The sequence below is a fragment of the Trichechus manatus genome, unplaced genomic scaffold (genome assembly GCF_000243295.1).
Source record: "Trichechus manatus latirostris isolate Lorelei unplaced genomic scaffold, TriManLat1.0 scaffold00162, whole genome shotgun sequence".
NCBI lineage: Eukaryota > Metazoa > Chordata > Mammalia > Sirenia > Trichechidae > Trichechus > Trichechus manatus.
The window spans coordinates 1506858-1524453 of NW_004444098.1; the positions used below are offsets into that span (position 1 = coordinate 1506858).

Here is a 17596-nt window from a genome sequence, read left to right on the forward strand (position 1 = left end):
AAAAAAAAAAAAAAAGGTCGAGAAGGGAGAAGGTTGACATGTCCTGGGGTTGTTAACCAATGTCATAAAACAATATGTGTACTACTGTTTAATGAGAAACTGTTCTGTAAACCTTCACCTGAAGTACAATATTAAAAAAAAAAAAGACCAAAAAAAAAAAAAGTATGTTTTTCTGATCTCCATAAAGCTGGCCAGTCTTACTAGTATGCCTGCAGTAGACATATAGATAATATAACCTTATTCCTGAAAATACCTTTGAAACCCTGCTCCCATTTTGGCAGGTGAGGAAACTGAAGCTCAGAGAGTATAACTGACAATACAAGAGTAAGAAGCAGAGATAGAGTTAGAACCGAGATTCTCTGACATGTAAATTGGCATTTACCGCCGCCCTCCCCCCATTACACCTTTAATTCCTGTTGCCAGGAATCCTTTGTTTGTTAATAAGTGCAGTTTCCTTTCAGAGGGTATTTTACAAACTTAAAGTAATGGGATATAAACTTCTTGAGGAGACGAAAGATGTCGTGTTTAGATTTGTGACAAATGGGGTTATGCCTTCCATAAAGTGGGCGCTGAATCAATATATTGTTAGCTCCATAATGGCAGATATTTTTGTGTGACTTGTTCACTGATACGTTCCAAGCACTATAGGACAGTACTTGGCACATAGTAGGCGTTCAACAAACATTCTTGCATGAACAAATGAATGCTTAAAAGACAAGCATGAATATCTTCTGTCTCTATGTCGTCTAGTAAAAGGCCACCTAAAATCCATGAATAATATGCAATTCTATATGTCAGAGAATATGCTAGATTATTTGCATATATCCATGATCTAATTTAATTCTCACAATATCCCTACAAGGTAGGAATCCCAACGCTTAGAGGGATTTAGTAAGTTTTCTAATATCATAAAGCTAATGATAGACCCAGCCATGTCTTCACCAAGTGGCCTCTAATTAGCACAACATAGCTAACTGCAATGTGAATGTCATAGGAAATCACAGCACAAGGACTCTCCTCACCAACCATATAGTAACAGTCATCTTGCAGACATTGTAAGCTGAAACGTGATGGACTCAATCCCAGCTATTTCTAAAAATTGAGAGTGATGGATTGTGATGTCTTATCAAAAAAACAGGAAAAGACCACCTCTATTCTTCCCTGTTGGTTGTTGTAAATCTGCTGGGAGTGAATTTTATTAAACTGAAATGACTTTCATTGTCATACTTCCTTGTGTTATTAACTGCCATTATTAATTGTTGGTTTTCTTTGTCCAGTTTATTCCTTCTGAGAAAATAATGTTCTACCGAACAATGGCTTCTATATATGTGGAGTTTTCTAGATGGAATGAAGTAAGTGAATAAAATCTCCTCCTTGTGAAAGTGAGGGCTCCCTTTGGCAGCCTGAGACAGTGTATCCCAGAGGGTAAGTCAAGGGCTCTGGAGTCAGCTGTGTGGCTTTCACAAGTTCCTTGTTGTTTGGTGCTGTCCAGTCAGTTCTGACTGATAGCGACCCTATGTACCACAGAACAAAACACTGCTGGGTCCTGCCTCATCCTCACAATCATTGCTGTGCTTGAGCCCATTGTTGCAGCCACTGTGCCAATCCATCTCGTTGAGGGTCTTCCTCTTTTTCGCTGACCCTCTACTTTACCAAGCATGATGTCCTTCTCCAGGGACTGGTCCCTCCTGATAACATGTCCAAAGTACATGAGATGAAGTCTCGCCATCCTTGCTTCTAAGGAGCATTCTGGTTGTACTTCTTCCAAGACAGATTTGTTTGTTCTCTTGGCAGTTCCTTACCCACTCTAAATTCCAGGTTCTATGTTTGTAAGATTGGATTTAAGCAGTACTTAGCTTGTAGTGAGTATTAAATGAAATAATAAAATCAAAGTGCTTTGCAGAGGACCTGACTGAATGTAAATGCTCAATACAGTATTGCCACCACCACAACCAGCATCATCATCATTTTGAAAATCTTTTTTAATGGTATGATACTGTTATTGTTTGAAGAAAGGTAGCCTTTGCTGGGGTAGGAGTAGTTTCCCTGGGTCTGCAGACACAACAAAGAAGGTGGAACTTGCCAAGATGGTTTGTGTTTCTTCTTATGTGATTTAGGTCCTTGCCATTCCCCACAGCTGTACTGTCTAATATGGTAACCTCTATCCACTAGCCATAAGTGAGGAGCACTGGTGGTGCAACATTTTAACACTTGGCTGCTATCCAAAAGCTTGGTGGTTCAAACCCACCAGCTGCTCTGCAGGAGAAAAGTCCTGGCGATTTGCCCTCTTACAGATTACAGCCTAGGAAACTCTATTGGGTAGTTCTACTCTGTCACATGAGGTCGCTGTGAGTTGGAATTGACTCGACAGTGCACAACAACAGCAGCCGCCTGTTGCTATTGAGTACTTCAAATGTGGCTAGTGCAATTGAGGGACTGAATTTGTTTTTTAAACATGTATGGAGGCAATGAAGAATTTTTTTTTGTTTTTTCCCATACAAAAATTTATACATACATTGTTATGTGACTCTAATTGCTCTCCCCATACTATGACAGCACACTCCTCCTTTCCACTCCTGATTCCCCATGTCCATTCAACCAGCTCCTAACCCTCTCTGCCTTCCCATCTCACCTCCAGACAGAAGCTGCCCGTTTAGTCTCTTGTATCTACTTGACTAAGAGGCACACTCCTCATGAGTATCACTTTATGTCCTACAGTCAGTCCAATCCCTATCGGAAGAGTTGGCCTCGGAAATTGTTTTAGTTCTGGGCTGATAGAGAATCCAGGGGCGATACTTTCCGGGATTCCTCCAGGAGGGACTGAATTTTTAATTTTTGTTTAATTTTAATGTGTTCAAGTTGAAACTGCCAACGGCAGCCAGACTGGATAGCACTGTGCTTTGTCATGCTGGGGCTGGGACGTCACAAACCTCGGCCAGTTGATGCCCTGTTAGGCTCTGCCAATAGGGGCCACTAGAGGGAGACTTCAAGGATGGAAGGGGGAGAAAGGACTTTTTCTTTCCTATTGGCTTCTGTTCCTGTCAGCCAGTGTCACTGCAGCAATGATTATTCACCCTGACTGTGGCAGTTGGCTCAAGTAATTGCCATACTCTCAGAACTAGCCTCGTTGTACCCCCAGAGAAACAGAATCAACCGGTGAGTGCCCCTTCTCAGAAGTCTGGGTCCCATTTCCACCTGGTTCCTCCTCCAAACCTTTAGGTTCCAATAATCCCAACCTCTTACCTATGGCAACCACCCATCTGTTGTATTGTGGTGGCTTGCATGTTGCTGTGATGTTGGAAGCTATGGAGTTGATTCCAACTTGTAGCAACCCTGTAGGACAGAGTAGAACTGTCAAATACCAGCAGGGTCACCCATGGTGGACGGGTTTCAGCAGAGCTTCCAGACTAAAACAGAGTGGGAAGAAAGCCCTGACCATCCACTTGTGAAAGTTAGCCAGTGAAAACCTTATGGATCACAACAGAACACTCACTAACTTGCCTTGGACACGTCATCAGGAGAGATCAAACACTGAGGGAAGACATCATGTTTGGTGAAGTAGAGGGCCAGTGAGGGTGAGGGAGGCCCTCACAACAGTGGACTCGAACATGCTGGTGATTGTGAGGGTGACACGGGACCAGGTAATGTTTCATTCTTTTATACATAAGGTCACCATAAGTCAGACTCAACTCGATGGCAGCTGTCTATCTGTATCTATCTTAGACAGGGGTGGGTCATTGCTTCAGTTTCCTCTTTTTGTCTTTTCAGTTAATTCTATGACAATAGTTCAATCAGCTTTCTAAATTTTTTTTTTCTGTTAATACGTCTCATGTGGTGTCTGTTTTCCTTGCTAGACCTCGATAGAGGTGTCCTGGGCTCTCAGTCCATGCAGGGCAAGTTCCTTCGGCTTCAGCCGAATTCAGCTTCAGCTCCATGATCTAGAACTTTACTATGCCACACAATCTAGTCAGATTTTTCCTGCTAATTCTTAACCTCACTTACCTTTGTCTTTTTAACCTTTTCACTCAAGAGTTGTAAGTTTTATTTTAATCATACCTCTCTCAACTTCTGTTTTCTATACCTTTTCTCATTGGACCTCAGTTTTAAAAATCTTCTTAAAAATAATTTATTTTATTTTTGTTGTTGAAAATATACACAGCAAAACGTACACCAATTCAATAATTTCTACATGTACAATTCAGTGACATTGAGTACATTCTTCAAGTTGTGCAACCATTCTCACCCTCCTTTTCCGAATTATGCCTCTACTGTTAACATAAACTTATCGCCCCCTAAGCTTCCTATCTAACCTTTCCGAGTTGCTCTTGTCAGTTTTGATCCCATATAGATAGTTCTTTAAAAGAGTACAATGCTCAAGGCAGACATTCTTTACTAATTAAGCTAAAGTATTGTTAGTTTAAAGAAGATTTCAGGGATATTTTTGGTCCAAGTTTTAAAGATTATCTTAGGGCAATAGTTTCAGGGTTTCATCCAGCCTCAATGCTCCCAGAAAGTCTGGATTCCATGAGAATTTCAAAAAATTTTTTCTGTATTTTTCCCCCTTATTATCAGGATTCTTCTATAGAATCTTTTATCAAAACCTTCAGTAATGGTAGCCGGGCACTATCTAGTTCTTCTGGTGTCATGGAGGCAATTAGCCACACATTTCATTTCCTCCTCCTATTCTCGACTCTCCTTCTTCCTCTTTTTCCCCAGGCGAATAGAGACCAATTGTTGTACCTTGGATGGCTGCTTGCAAGCTTTTAAGACCCGAAGCACTATGAAAGGAACTAGGAGGTAGAACAGAAGCACTAGAAACAATATTTGACCAATTAACTGGGACATCCTATAAAGCAATGACTTTAAACCTCCAAACCAAGAAAATAAATCCCATGAGATGTTTGGGTATATATAAGCAGCATCAGCAGCTGCTCTTCTTCTTCGTCTTTTTTGTTTTGTGTGTGTTGTAGAAATATATATTGCACAACATTTGCCAGTTCAGCTTTTTGTAGGTGTACAGCATAGTGCTATCAATTACATTAATCTGCTGTGCAATCATTACACTTGATCAATGCCAAATTTATCATCACCATAAACAGAAAGTGTTCCATAAGCAATGATTCCCTTTTCCCCCCCTCCCTCCTACCTCTGGTAACCACTAAGAAACTTTGGTCTCTATACATTTGCTTATTCTTGTCATTTTATATATAAAAAAAATCAAATCTACTGGCGCTGAGTCGACTCTGACTCATAGTGACCCTATAGGACAGAGTAGAACTGCTCCATAGAGTTTCCAAGGAGCAGCTGGTGGATTTGAATGCTGACCTTTTGATTAGCAGCCAAGCTCTTTAACCACTGTGCCACCAGGGCTACCATTTTATATAAGATCATACAATATTTGCATTTTATATAAGGTCATACAATATGTGTCCTTTTCTGATTGACTTATTTCACTCAGCGTAATGTCTTGAAGGTTCATTCAAGTTGTAGCATGTATCAGGACTTCATTTCTCTTTCTGGCTGAGTAGTATTCCATTGTATGTATGCACCACATTTTGTTCATCCATTCATCTGTTATACGAGTCCTGCTGGCACAGTTGTTAAGCGGTTGGCTGTTAACTGAAATGTCAGTGATTTGAACTCACCAGCTACTCCGCAGGAGAAAGATGTGGCAGTCTGCTTCTGTAAAGATTACAGCCTTGGAAACCCTGTGAGACAGTTCTACTGTGTCTTGTGGGGTCACCATTGGAAGGAGAGCGCCCAGGGTGGCAATACCAGCTCAGTACCCAATTGAGTGACCTTGGTCATATGACTAAACTTTTCTTCATTGCACATCCTGCTTCTTTAAATGAGCACAGTTCTGCCTACCACAGAGGATTATTCTGCAGATTAAGGAGGGAACGAGCACACTATAGGTCTTTCACATATGTTACATCTGAAATTGTCCCACTTTGCCAGTGTCTGGCAACCCCTTGATCTTCTAACCATGATCTAGGAGGAGTCTCTATTATGTGACACAGTGGTATAAACTATGAGTTTCTCTAGTTAGTAGGTTAAACATCATTGATAAATGATGCAACATGCCCTAGTTGGGTTAAACAGGACTTCTCAACTGTGTCACTGTTGACATTTTAGGTCAGATTGTTCTTTGTTGTGGAGGCTGTCCTGGTCATTGTAGGATTTTTAGCAGCATCCCTGACCCCAAGGTTGTGACAACCAAAGATGTCTCTAGACATTGCCAAATGTCCCCTGGGGAGCATAATCACCCCTGGTTGAACTACTGGGTTAAAGAAATTCCCAGAAGCTGTGCAGAGTGTGTTTTGATCTTGGAAACCATGCAATTAATAGCAACACCTTTTAAATTCTGCAAATCTGCCCCCGTCCCTCTTTAAGCAATAGAGTTTTTCATACATGGTGGGTTTTTTTTGGGGGGGGGTTTGTTTTGGACACCTGGAAGGGTGGGAACCTCACTTATTCCAAAGGCAAACATTTGAGGAGCCATGCTGCGAGCAACATGTCAGTCATATTCCTGAGAATCAGAGAGCTTGCAATTCTTTGATCCCAGGTCTCCGAAGGAGCCAGGATTCGAATTCAGACTGCCTCGCTCAAGCCAGTGTCTGGGAAGCAGCTGTTGAAAGACTATGCTGTTGGGGGCGGGAGGAATTGAATGAGTGGAATTGGGTAAGACGGGATATGCCAGTCTCCTTCTTTTTAAGGAAAGGTAGACAGTTTTGTGACTGTGACTCTAATGAGGCATATTTAAGACTGAATATTTCCACACAACCTACTGTCCAGTGATTTTACCTTTATATGACTTATTGGTTCCAATTTCAACTCGTTTCAGGCATCCTTATTAAAGACAAAGCCAGAATAATTGAAATCATCGAATTACTATAATTGCGACTCCATACTAATTCAGTAATTATTCTCTGAATTCAGTTTTCAACACTGAATATTTATATCTCAATTAGGAGCAGATAGAATTGAAAAAAATACTGAGTAATGGAAATTGGAATCTCAGGAATTTGAACTGATATCAAGAAATTACTTTTCAATCCTAGAAAAATAATTTTCTGTTTTCAAGCTCTCCCAGAGTGATGATAGGTGACTGCCAACTAAAAGACTGCTTTCAGCAGGTGCACTATTAGGTAGGCCCCAAGGAAAAATCAGCTAATTTACACCACAACAGAACTTCATTTAAGAGAGGCTTTGGCATCCTCAGGATTTTGCTTTGTAAACCTTCAAGTATTTCAGCATTGTAATGATTCTTTTTATTTTTGTAAACCTGCCATTAGGTCCAGCAATGCCTGGCCAAAGGTCCTGAAATAACCCATTCTTAGGCATGACAAAGCAGGAATACCCATGGAGACCAGCTTTGGACGGGGCCAGTGTTTCCTGATGGTTCCCCTCTAAGCACCCTCCAGTTACTCCTGGTATTGGTGCTCCCACAGGCACCCAGTAGTCCTCCTCCCTTGGGCCTTCTTTCTACTTTTTCTTCCAACCTGTCCTCCACAGAGCTCAAGCTTCATCCCCCTGACTGCCGCACACACCCACCCAACCTGGCCTAGATGGTAAGTCTTCACCCTTGGCATAAGTGAACCCCCATTTTTCCCAGAATCCTTCTGCAGTTCAGAGTGGCACACCTACCAGATAAACATCTTTCTCTCTCTCTTGCTGATATCTGTCCACCCTCACGGCTTTACTTGGATGTGTTGTTATGAATTACTATTTTAGTCTGCTTAAGTGGTTCTCAAACTTAATTTTGGCTGCCAAGTTTTTCCCCTCAAATAAAAATAATTAAGTAGCCCCAATCTGTGAAACAGACTCACATGCAGTTGCTCCAGGAAAAATGAGGTTGGGAGCCCAGGGCCCAGTTGTCTTAGCCTGTCTTCATGGCCCCCTTGTCTGCTCAAGCACTCAGTCCACTGAGGTGCTCCATTCAGTACTGTTTGCTAATCACTGATCTAGTCCAACATCCTTATTCTACAAACAAGGGTACTGATGCCCAGAGAGGTTCAGGCACAAGTTCAAAGTCTCATTGCTCATTGCTGAGAGAGCCAAGATTTGAACTGGTCCAGTGCTCTTCCCCCAGCACAGCCCTTCTGGCCATCCTGGCCAAATGAGCAGCAGGTGTTTTTGACAACCTAAAGCAGTGACCCAAAAAAGTATGAACCACTTGCTTTGTTATTGTTAAGGAACTGAAATGCACTGAGAAATGCTGCATCCAAGCTAGTGATGTGTATCTTCTCAGAGGAAACCTCTTTTCTTCACATCCACTTCTCCTACAATTGCTGGGCCCTTGATACCTAACAAGTTCCTCCACACCCCTGTTGTTTCGGGAGCCACCGGGGATGGATATAAAATGTGCCCGTACACATATAACCACAGGGTGTCTTCAGTTTCATGCCTGTTCTTCTGATGAATCTGATCAGACCTGCTGGTCACAGACTCTGACTTCTCCCCGTTGAGTTTGTGAGTGTTGATGACCCACCTGCTGGACACCGCTGCTATTGCTTTGGGGTGGTGTGGAGTGGATGGAGACTCTCTCTTCTCTGTCATTATCTGCATGGAAGCATCTTGAATATGGGCTGCTTGTGCCCCCATGCCTTACAGAGTTTTTAGTGAATGTGCCCAGACCCCCTCCAGAAGGCACAGACGTTTATCCAATAGTGAACACTGGCTAGGGAGCTAACTCTAAATTTCAGACTCCATGTGGTACTCAAAATAGCCCCCACTCTCTGATCACTATAACCAGGTAACTAGATAATGGTTGTTGAGTAAGATTTTTTGTTTGCTTTGTTTTGATAAGTTCTGTCCCAAAACCAAACCAAAAACTAAACCCATTGCTGTTAATTCTGACTCATAGCAACCCTATAGGACAGAGTAGAACTGCACCATAGGGTTTCCACGGCTGTAATCTTTACAGAAGCCACATCTTTCTCTCAAAGAGCAGCTAATGGGTTCGAACTGCTGACCTTTCAGTTAGCAGCCAAGCACTTAACCACTGCACCACCAGGGCTCCTTTTTCTGTCCCAAGAGGCCCCTTAATTCCTCGACTAAAAAAGAGATTTCTGGCTGGCCCAACCCACTGGTACACCAGGCATGCCCAGACAGTCTCAATTCCCCTTGGTGACCGAGTGTAAACTTAAGCTGAGACTCCACTCTGCTATAAAAAACCATTTCCACAGTCTGGTATTTGTCTGCAGCTTGGGCCCTTTCTTTGCTGCTTCCTATCAGCGCCAGGATTCCCAAGGGTCCTCAGAACATCGCTGTGGCTCCTGTCTCACACTGACTGGCCAAAGTGTTGATCTTATTGAAAGAGGAAGAATAAGGAGGGAGGGAGAAGGGTTGGCAGTAGGAAAATCTGCAAGTATAGAAAACAGAGGAAGGGGAGGGGGCTGGGAAGTAAAGAGAGGATCCCTCAAATTGAAAGAAAGAAATAAGTCAGAATTATAGTACCCTAATAAAAAGGTTGGGTCAGGGGAATGGAAATAACAGTGGAAATAGAAGGAGGTACCTAAAGGAACATGTTCTATTTGAAGGACAATAAAGAGTTACGGTCGGTGCTTTTGGAATCTGACCCTATGCTACCTATGGAAAGAGGAAAGAAAATATGTGCTGGAACATGCGCACTTTTCCTCTGAGTTATATATTTCCTATGTATCACAGCTAGGAAAGTTTCCCCTACTCTCAGGTTATAAAGAAATTTGCCCATGTATCTTTTTTCCTAGTACTTTTAAGATTTCAATTTTTTATCCTTTAATCGTAGGTCCATTTGGATTGATTTTGGTGCACAGTGTGAAGTAGGAAGCCAATTTCATCTTTCTCCAGGGAACTACCCAATTGTCTAACACCATTTATTAAAAAGTTAACTTTACTCAACAGGTTTGAGATGCCCCCTCTATCATACGCTAAATCCCAATATGTATTTCTATCCTGTATTTCTGGACTATTCTGTTATTGGCGTTTCTACTCATGCAACAGTTCCATATTTTTAAATTATTGTGTCATTGTAACTATGTTTTAATATCTAGTAGCATTTGTCATTTCTCATTGCTTTTTATTTTTCAAGCTTTTGCCTAGCTAGTCTTGTCTATTTTCTTATTTAACTTTACAATTAGCTTGCCTGGTTCCCGACAAAAAAAAATTGGCATTTATTGGGATCACACTAAATACATTTAAAAAAAAAACCCACTGCTTTCCAGTGGATTCTCATAGCGACCCTATAGGACAGAACAGCACTGCCCTATAGGGCTTCCGAGGCTGTAAATCTTTACGGAAGCAGACTGCCACATCTTCCTCCCACGGAACAGCTGGTGGGTTCGAACCACTGACCTTTTGATTAGCAGCTGAACGCTTCTAGCCACTGTGCCACCAGGGCTCTCTAAATACATAAAACATAATTTAAAATTTTTAATGGCTGCTTAATATTCTTTCATACTGATATACCCTAATTTATCTAACCATTTTACTGTTTTGGACTTTTGAGTTGTGGGCATTTATTGTTTTGCCAGATCTTTATTCACCCTCCTTTGGGTAAATGGTTGCACAACATGATGAATGTAACTGATGTCACTGAAAAGAAACACCCTTTTTTTAAATCTCTTTATAAATTACTGTATACTGTACTGGATTAAAAAAAGGAAAGTGAATCAATGAGAATACTTATGACCAGTGAGTTTCACACATTAGCCCAGTGATGCATCCTTTATTAGCCCACCAGCCTTGTAACAACTGCCCTTCAAATGTCTACCTTAAGAACATTATCCATTATTAGATTTACACAAAGCTTTGATCGTTAAGTCGGCAAGGTTTTGCTTAAGTTTTTTTCTAATTGCATTTTGTATTAACTCAAAATTTTATGTTTTTCAAGGGGAGGACAGACGCTTGATTTATTGCCCACATCACTTCCAAATGCTTGCTAATTTATTTAGTGGCTGCATGAATATTTCTTATACATATTATTCTTTCCCAAAGCACCTGGTACAGTGAAGCACTCGATAAGGATTTGTTGAATGAACAAATAAATGTACGAATATATAAATGAATATAGAATGAATAAATGAGTATAGAATGGATCAATGAACTAAATGTTTTCCAAGTAGAAATTCCCTGAATACCAGAGAATTACAGCAATCTAATTTGCCAGTAAAGGAGCCCTGGTGGTGCAGCGGTTAAGCGCTCAGCTGCTAACCCAAAGGTTAGCAGTTCGAACCCACCAGCTGCTCTGCAGGAAAAAGATGTGGCGATCTGCTTCTGTAAAGATTTACAGCCTTGGAAACCCAATGGGGCAGTTCTACTCTGTCCTATAGGGTCGCTATGAGTTGGAATCAATTCAGCGGCAATGGGAAATGGATAATATTTGCCAGTACGGCAAAAGTCTGACCCCATTTTTATCTCTCCTAAGCAGTTTGTCAGCCTCGGCAGTGTTGACATTTGGACCAGATCATTCTGTGTTGTGGGGGCTGTCCTGTGCACTGTTGGAGTAGAATGTTGGGCAGCATCCCTGACCTCCACCCACTAGATGCCAGTAGCAAACCCCGACCCCCTCCCCACATTATGACAACTAAAAATGTCTCCTGCCATTGCCAGATGTTCCCTGGGGTGCAAAATCACCCCTGGTTGAGAACCACTGCTTCTAAGGTCCTTTGGTTTCCCATTTCCTCCAGCTATGTGTTTAACAATGTGTAAATCATTTTTAAACGTCTTTCTGTTCCTCTAGAGGCAGAGAGGCGCTTCTCTCTAGGTTGTCTAATGTGCATTTGCCTTTCCCATCTTTGCTTGGGGAACTGCAGGACCTTCTATTTACAACAGACATCACTCGCCTGTGATTGGCATTTTGGGGCTGAGTCAAGCTGTCAGACTTTGTTATGTTGAAGCTGCTATTGCCCCCTTCAGTATGTAAGAACAACAAAAATGCCTTCTGACGTCCCTAACAAAGAATTCGTGTTTGACAGATTTAATTCAATCAAATAGGTACTGAGGCATTTCATTAATAAATGACAAATTTAGCTGTCATTTTTGAGCCATCTTCTTACTCTTCAACTAGAAAAGGGGGTTTGTTTCTTAAATGACCGAACTATTCTCGATTATTATGTGTCATAAAAGAGACAGTTACTCAATGTCACTGAACTGTGCATGTCGAAATGTTTGAAATGGTGTATCTTTGGCTATGTGTATTTTCACCAAAAAAAAAAAAAAGGTTGAGAAGTTAGAGGGTTCATATGTTGTGGGGTTGTTAACCAATGTCATAAAACAACATGTGTACTTCTGTTTCATGAGAAACTATTTGTTCTGTAAGCCTTCACCTGAAGTATAATAAAAAAGAAAAAAAGAGACAGTTACCTATTGTATTAGCTATCTAGTAACAAATTACTTAGGAGCCTTCAGTAACGTGTACTGTCTGTGGGTCAGGAATCCCGGAGCAGTTCAGCTAGGAGGATCAGGTTCAGGGTGTTTCCCAAGGTTCAATCAAGAGATCAGTTGGGGCTGCAGTTAGATGAAGATTTGACTGAAGCTGGGCTGGGGACCTGCTTCATTCACTTGACTGTTGGCAGATAAGCTTGCCAAATTTTGAGGGAAAAAAAATCAACCAAACCAGAACAACAATAAAAACCAAAAACCAGGATTCCTAGTTAAATGTGAATTTTATATGAACAATGAATATTTTAGTATGTCACGTGCAATGTTTGAGACATACATATTCCAAAAAAATATTCATTGTTCAGCCAAAATTCAAGTTTAGCTGGCGTTTTGTATTTCCTCTGGTAACGCTATTGGCAAGAGGCCTCAGTTCTTTGCCAGGTTTGCCTCTCAGAGGGCTAATAGAGGGTCCTCATGATATGGAGGTGCAAACGTTTAAGCACTTGGCTACTAACCAAAAGATTGGCGATTTGAACTCACCTAGAGGCACCTTGGAAGAAAGGCATGGCAATCTGCTTCCAAAATTCACAGCCTTGGAAACCTTATGGAGCAGTTCTACTCTGAAACACATTCAGTCCCTACGAGTCAGAATTGACTTGACAGCAACTGGGTTTTTTTTTTGTTGTTGTTGTTGTTGTTGATGATGTGCAGCTGGTTTTTGTCTTGTTTTGTTTCATGACATGACCCCAAGAATGAGTGACTCAAGAGCAGTGGAAGCCACATTCCTTTCTGACCTAGTCTCAGAAGTCACATGCCATCACTTCTTTATATTTTATCATTCTCTTAGACCAACTGATATAGTGTGGGAGAGGGTTACCCAAGGTGTGATCATGAAAGCCATCTTGCAGGCTGGTTCCAACCCTATGTTATAGGATTTGAGGGTTGCTGGAAGAAACCTCCTGGTCTGCGAACATTACCTTTCGGTGGTAGGCAGAATTCTAAGGTAACCTATAATGAGTCCCACCCTTGTATAATCTCCTCCCCTTGAGTGTGAGTGGAACCTGTGAATTGCTTCTAGCCAATAGAATATGACAAAGGTGATGAGTGGGGGGCGTGGGTATCATTCTGATGATTACATTATCTAACACTCCACCTTAGCTGACCGGAGCACCAGCCTCTCCCTGCTGACTTGGAAGAAGTAAGCTACCATATGGGCCTGTGGCAAGGAATGTGGGTGGATTCTAGGAGCAGAGAGTGGACCTTGCTGATAGCCAGTGAGAAAGTGGGGACCTTAGTCATGCAGCTACAAGGAACTGAATTTGACCAACAACCACGTGAGCTTGGAAGAGGACCCTGAGACTCCATAAAGGAACGCAGTCCTGATGACACCTTGACTGCACCCTGATGAGGCCCTGAGCACAGGATCCAGCTAAGCTGTACCCGGACTTCTGACTCAGGGAGACAGAAGAAATGTGTGTTGTTTTGAGCTGCTAAGCTTGTGACAATTTGGTACACAGCCATAGATAACTGGTATGCCCTGCTATCTTTTGCACTGCATCAGGGCTGATATTCTACCCAAGCGGGAGTATTATTAAATCTTACTGCCTGCAAATGCCCTTTATTAAAATGTGTGTACTTGACTAAACTAAAGCCAAGAAGTGTCATGACTACAACCAAACACTTTGAGGGACAAAGTAGCAGGATGCAGGGGTCTGGGGACCATGGTTTCAGGGGACATCTAGGTCAATTGGCATAACAAAGTTTTTTAAGAAAATGTTCTGCATCCCACTTTGGTGAGTGGCATCTGGAGTCTTAAAAGCTTTCAAGCGACCATCTAAGATGCATCAGTTGGTCCCAACCACCCAGAGCAAAGGAGAATGAAGAACACCGAAGACACAAGGAAAGTAGTAGCCCAAGAAACAGAAAGGGCCACACAGACCAGAGACTCCATCAGCCTGAGACTAGAAGAACTAGATGGTGCCCGGCTACCACCAATGACCACCCTGACAGGGAACACAACGGAGAGCCCCTGACGGAGCAGGAGAAAAGTGAGGTACAGAACTCAAATTCTAGTAAAAAGACCAGACTTAATGGTCTGACTGAGACTGGAGGAACCCTGGAAAGCATGGCCCCCGGATTCTCTATCAGCCCAGAACTAAAACAATTTCTAAGGCCAACTCTTCAGACAGGGATTGGACTGGACTGTGGGACATAAAATGATACTCATGAAGAGTGTGCTTCTTAGCTCAAGTAAATACATGAGACTAAATGGGCAGTTCTGTCCGGAGGTAAGATGAGAAGGTAGAGGGGGTCAGGAGCTGGTTGAATGGACATGGGAAATCCGGGGTGGAAAGGAGGAGTGTGCTGTCACAGTATGGGGAGAGCAACTAGGGTCACATAACAATGTGTGTATAAATTTTTATATGAGAGACTAACTTGAATTGTAAACTTTCATTTAAAGCACAACAATAAAAAAAAATGTATGCACTTTCATAATGTGCTGGAAAAGATATATAAAGCCAGGCTGCAAACCTTGATTTAACAAGTGGTTGTGATGAAATGGGAGAGTTGTTAAGATAGGAGAAAAACAGGGGACTCTGGAGTGCACAGCAGGAGGAGCTAAAATAGTCTAGGAATTCAGGAAAGGGCTTCTGGAGGAAGTGATCTTAAAAGCTGGTAGTTAGCTAGGTAAAGAAAAGACAGATGAAGGTATTCCTGGAAGTAGGCAGAGATTTTTTAAAAATGTAAACTATCGTGGCATGACTTATACAGAAAAGTGCACCATTCCTACGTGTGCAGCTTGATGGATTTCACAAGGTGAACCATCACGTAGATCAAGAAACAGTCCCTCTGTGTCCTGTTCCAGCCAGTAACCTGTCACCCCCTCATCTCCCACAAGGGTGACCCTGTTTGTGACCTTGACTTGTAACACCATAGTTTAGCTTTTACTATTTTTATACTTTATATACTTGGAATAATATAGTCTGTGTCCTCCATAACTGGCTTCTTTTTCCTAATGTTATGTTTGTGAGATTCATTCATGTTGTTGTGTATAACTGTAGTTACTTTTGTGTTATGGCTGCATAGTATTCCATTTGAAGAAGATGCCACACTTTAATTAGGTTACTGTTGGTGATTTGGGTTGTTTCCAGTTTGGGGCTATTAATATATAGCACTATGAACATCCTTGTACATGTCTTTGGTGAACAACAACATGTGTTGAATAGATACCTAGGAGTGGAATTGGATCATAGGATAAAGGCAGAGGACTTTTGAAATCAAGGAAGGGGCAATCTAACATGGCTTACAGGGCAGTGAGCAATCTATCACCTCAGTTTGGACAACTCTCTGAAATACAAGTGTTCAGAGCAGAGAGTGATCTAAACAGATCAGAAAGGTAGGCCAGTGCTAGATTGCTCAGTGCCCTGTAAATCATGTTAGATAGAATGTGGATTGGTGACCCCATTTGTTAAGAGTAGGGCTGAGCTCCATAGGGTTTTCTTGGCTGCAATCAATCTTTACAGAAGGAAGTCGCCAGGCCTTTCTTTCCTGGTGCGACTGGGTGGGTTCAAATCGCCAACCTTTCAATTAGTAGCTGAGGGCAAACTGTTACACCACTCAGGGAATCCAGGATTAAAGGGTTAAAGTTAGTGAAATGAAAGATCAACATTCATTTAAAATGTATCTTCCTGGCATAAGTTTGGAGAGTAAATTGAAAGGAGGCAAGCCTAGTGCGGGGAAACAAATTGTCTGCTATTATAGTAGTTATGAACCACAAAAAGATTTGAACCTAGAAAGGTTTATTGAGTTTGGTGATGATGTCATTTTACAAAGTAAGGGACCTTGCATTTAGTCATGTCTTCCTGGATTTTCCAGAGGACTTAGCTGTCATTTTTCTCCGAAGAAGTAGTGAGGGTGGTAGAGCTGCTTTCTTGCTTTTGTTGACTGCTGGTCTCTCCTTTCGTAGTAGTTGCACCGTCCGCAAATGACACTGTAAAGAAAACAGGAAAAGCATGAGGGCCACTGTCCGAATGAGGGCCTTTGACCACAGGAACGTTGTTTGCTATGGAGAAAAGCACACTATGCTCCCAGTACTTTAATAATTAGAATGCAGCTATTGGACAAAGAAGGCATTCTTGGTTCTCGCAGCTTACATGTGTGTAGTCAGCACACTCTCCCCCTATACACTGAGATAGTTCCATCCAGAATGGCCTTCTCCCCATGTCCTGGCCAGACACTGACCCCACTGGCCCCCACTTCTAAGCCCTTCCATCACACTCTCTTTATCTACCCCCACCCAGGCTTAACCATCTTCTCTACACCATGGGCTCTCTAAAATAGTGTATGCTTGTCCTCTCCCAGCAAGGTGCATGCCTTCCTGAAGCCTGTTTTTCATATTCTCCATGCATCCATCATTTATCCTCCACTCAGTTTTCCCAGCTTGTCGTAATCTTTCTCACCTCTCTATATCCATTACCAGATCTCATCCATTCTTCATGACCAACTTTTCCTTTCTACCCCTACTGCCAAGTTTCTACCCCTACTTCAGGTCCCAGCATCTTGAATGACCTCAACTGACCTCCTTGCCACCATTCTCCCTCCCTGACTTCATTTTTCATACATCCAGAAAGCAGTGTCTTTTTGCTACTTTCATTCCACCTACAGTCTCATTCTAGGCTCGCCCTTTGGCACCGTTTTTGAGGAACTGCCAAACTGTTTTCCATAACAGCTGCACCATTTTACATTCCCACCAGCAATGTACTGAAGTTTCAATTTCTCCACATCCTTACCAATACTTGTTATTGTCTGTATTTTTTTATTGTGGTCATCCTAGTGGTTGTGAAGTGGTACCTCATTGTGGTTTTGATTTGTATTTCTCTAATAACTAATGATTTTGAGCATCTTTTAATTTACTTGTTGGCCATTTGTATATCTTCTCTGCAGTCACGTGGTATGTACACTTATCTCTGTGTCTTTCTCTTATGATTGTGGTGCTTTGAGCACAGGGCTGGGATGCTATTTTGCTTTGAATCCTATGCCTTTAATACATGCCCCATAGGTATTTTTGGAATGGATGCATGAATGAGCAGTTATGAGAAACAACTCATTCTCTTGCCACATAGCTTAAAAGTCATTCTTTGCATCCCGCCAGTTTTGTGGAGCGGGGGCATAGATTGCCGAAGGAAAGGGTCAGATAGATATGACTGAATGAACTATATGGCATTGTCATTTA

The 17596-nt window shown here is 41.9% G+C and overlaps 1 protein-coding gene across 3 annotated transcripts in view; it reads left to right on the top strand.

Moving 5' to 3' along the window:
- The window catches only part of FANCB (FA complementation group B), a 345837-nt gene that overhangs the window by 126026 nt on the left and 202215 nt on the right, over positions 1–17596 (top strand). Inside the window, exon 11 of one of the 3 annotated variants that reach the window (XM_023740693.1) lies at positions 1278–1354. The exons of 1 other annotated variant lie outside the window; for it this stretch is intronic. Coding sequence is in view for 1 of the 2 variants with exons in the window: in XM_023740690.1 (XP_023596458.1) it covers positions 1278–1299 (22 nt within the window). In the remaining variant the exon portion in view is untranslated. Of the gene's footprint in view, positions 1–1277; positions 1355–17596 lie in introns of those variants that run through there. One more of the 3 variants, XM_023740690.1, reaches the window with a different exon arrangement.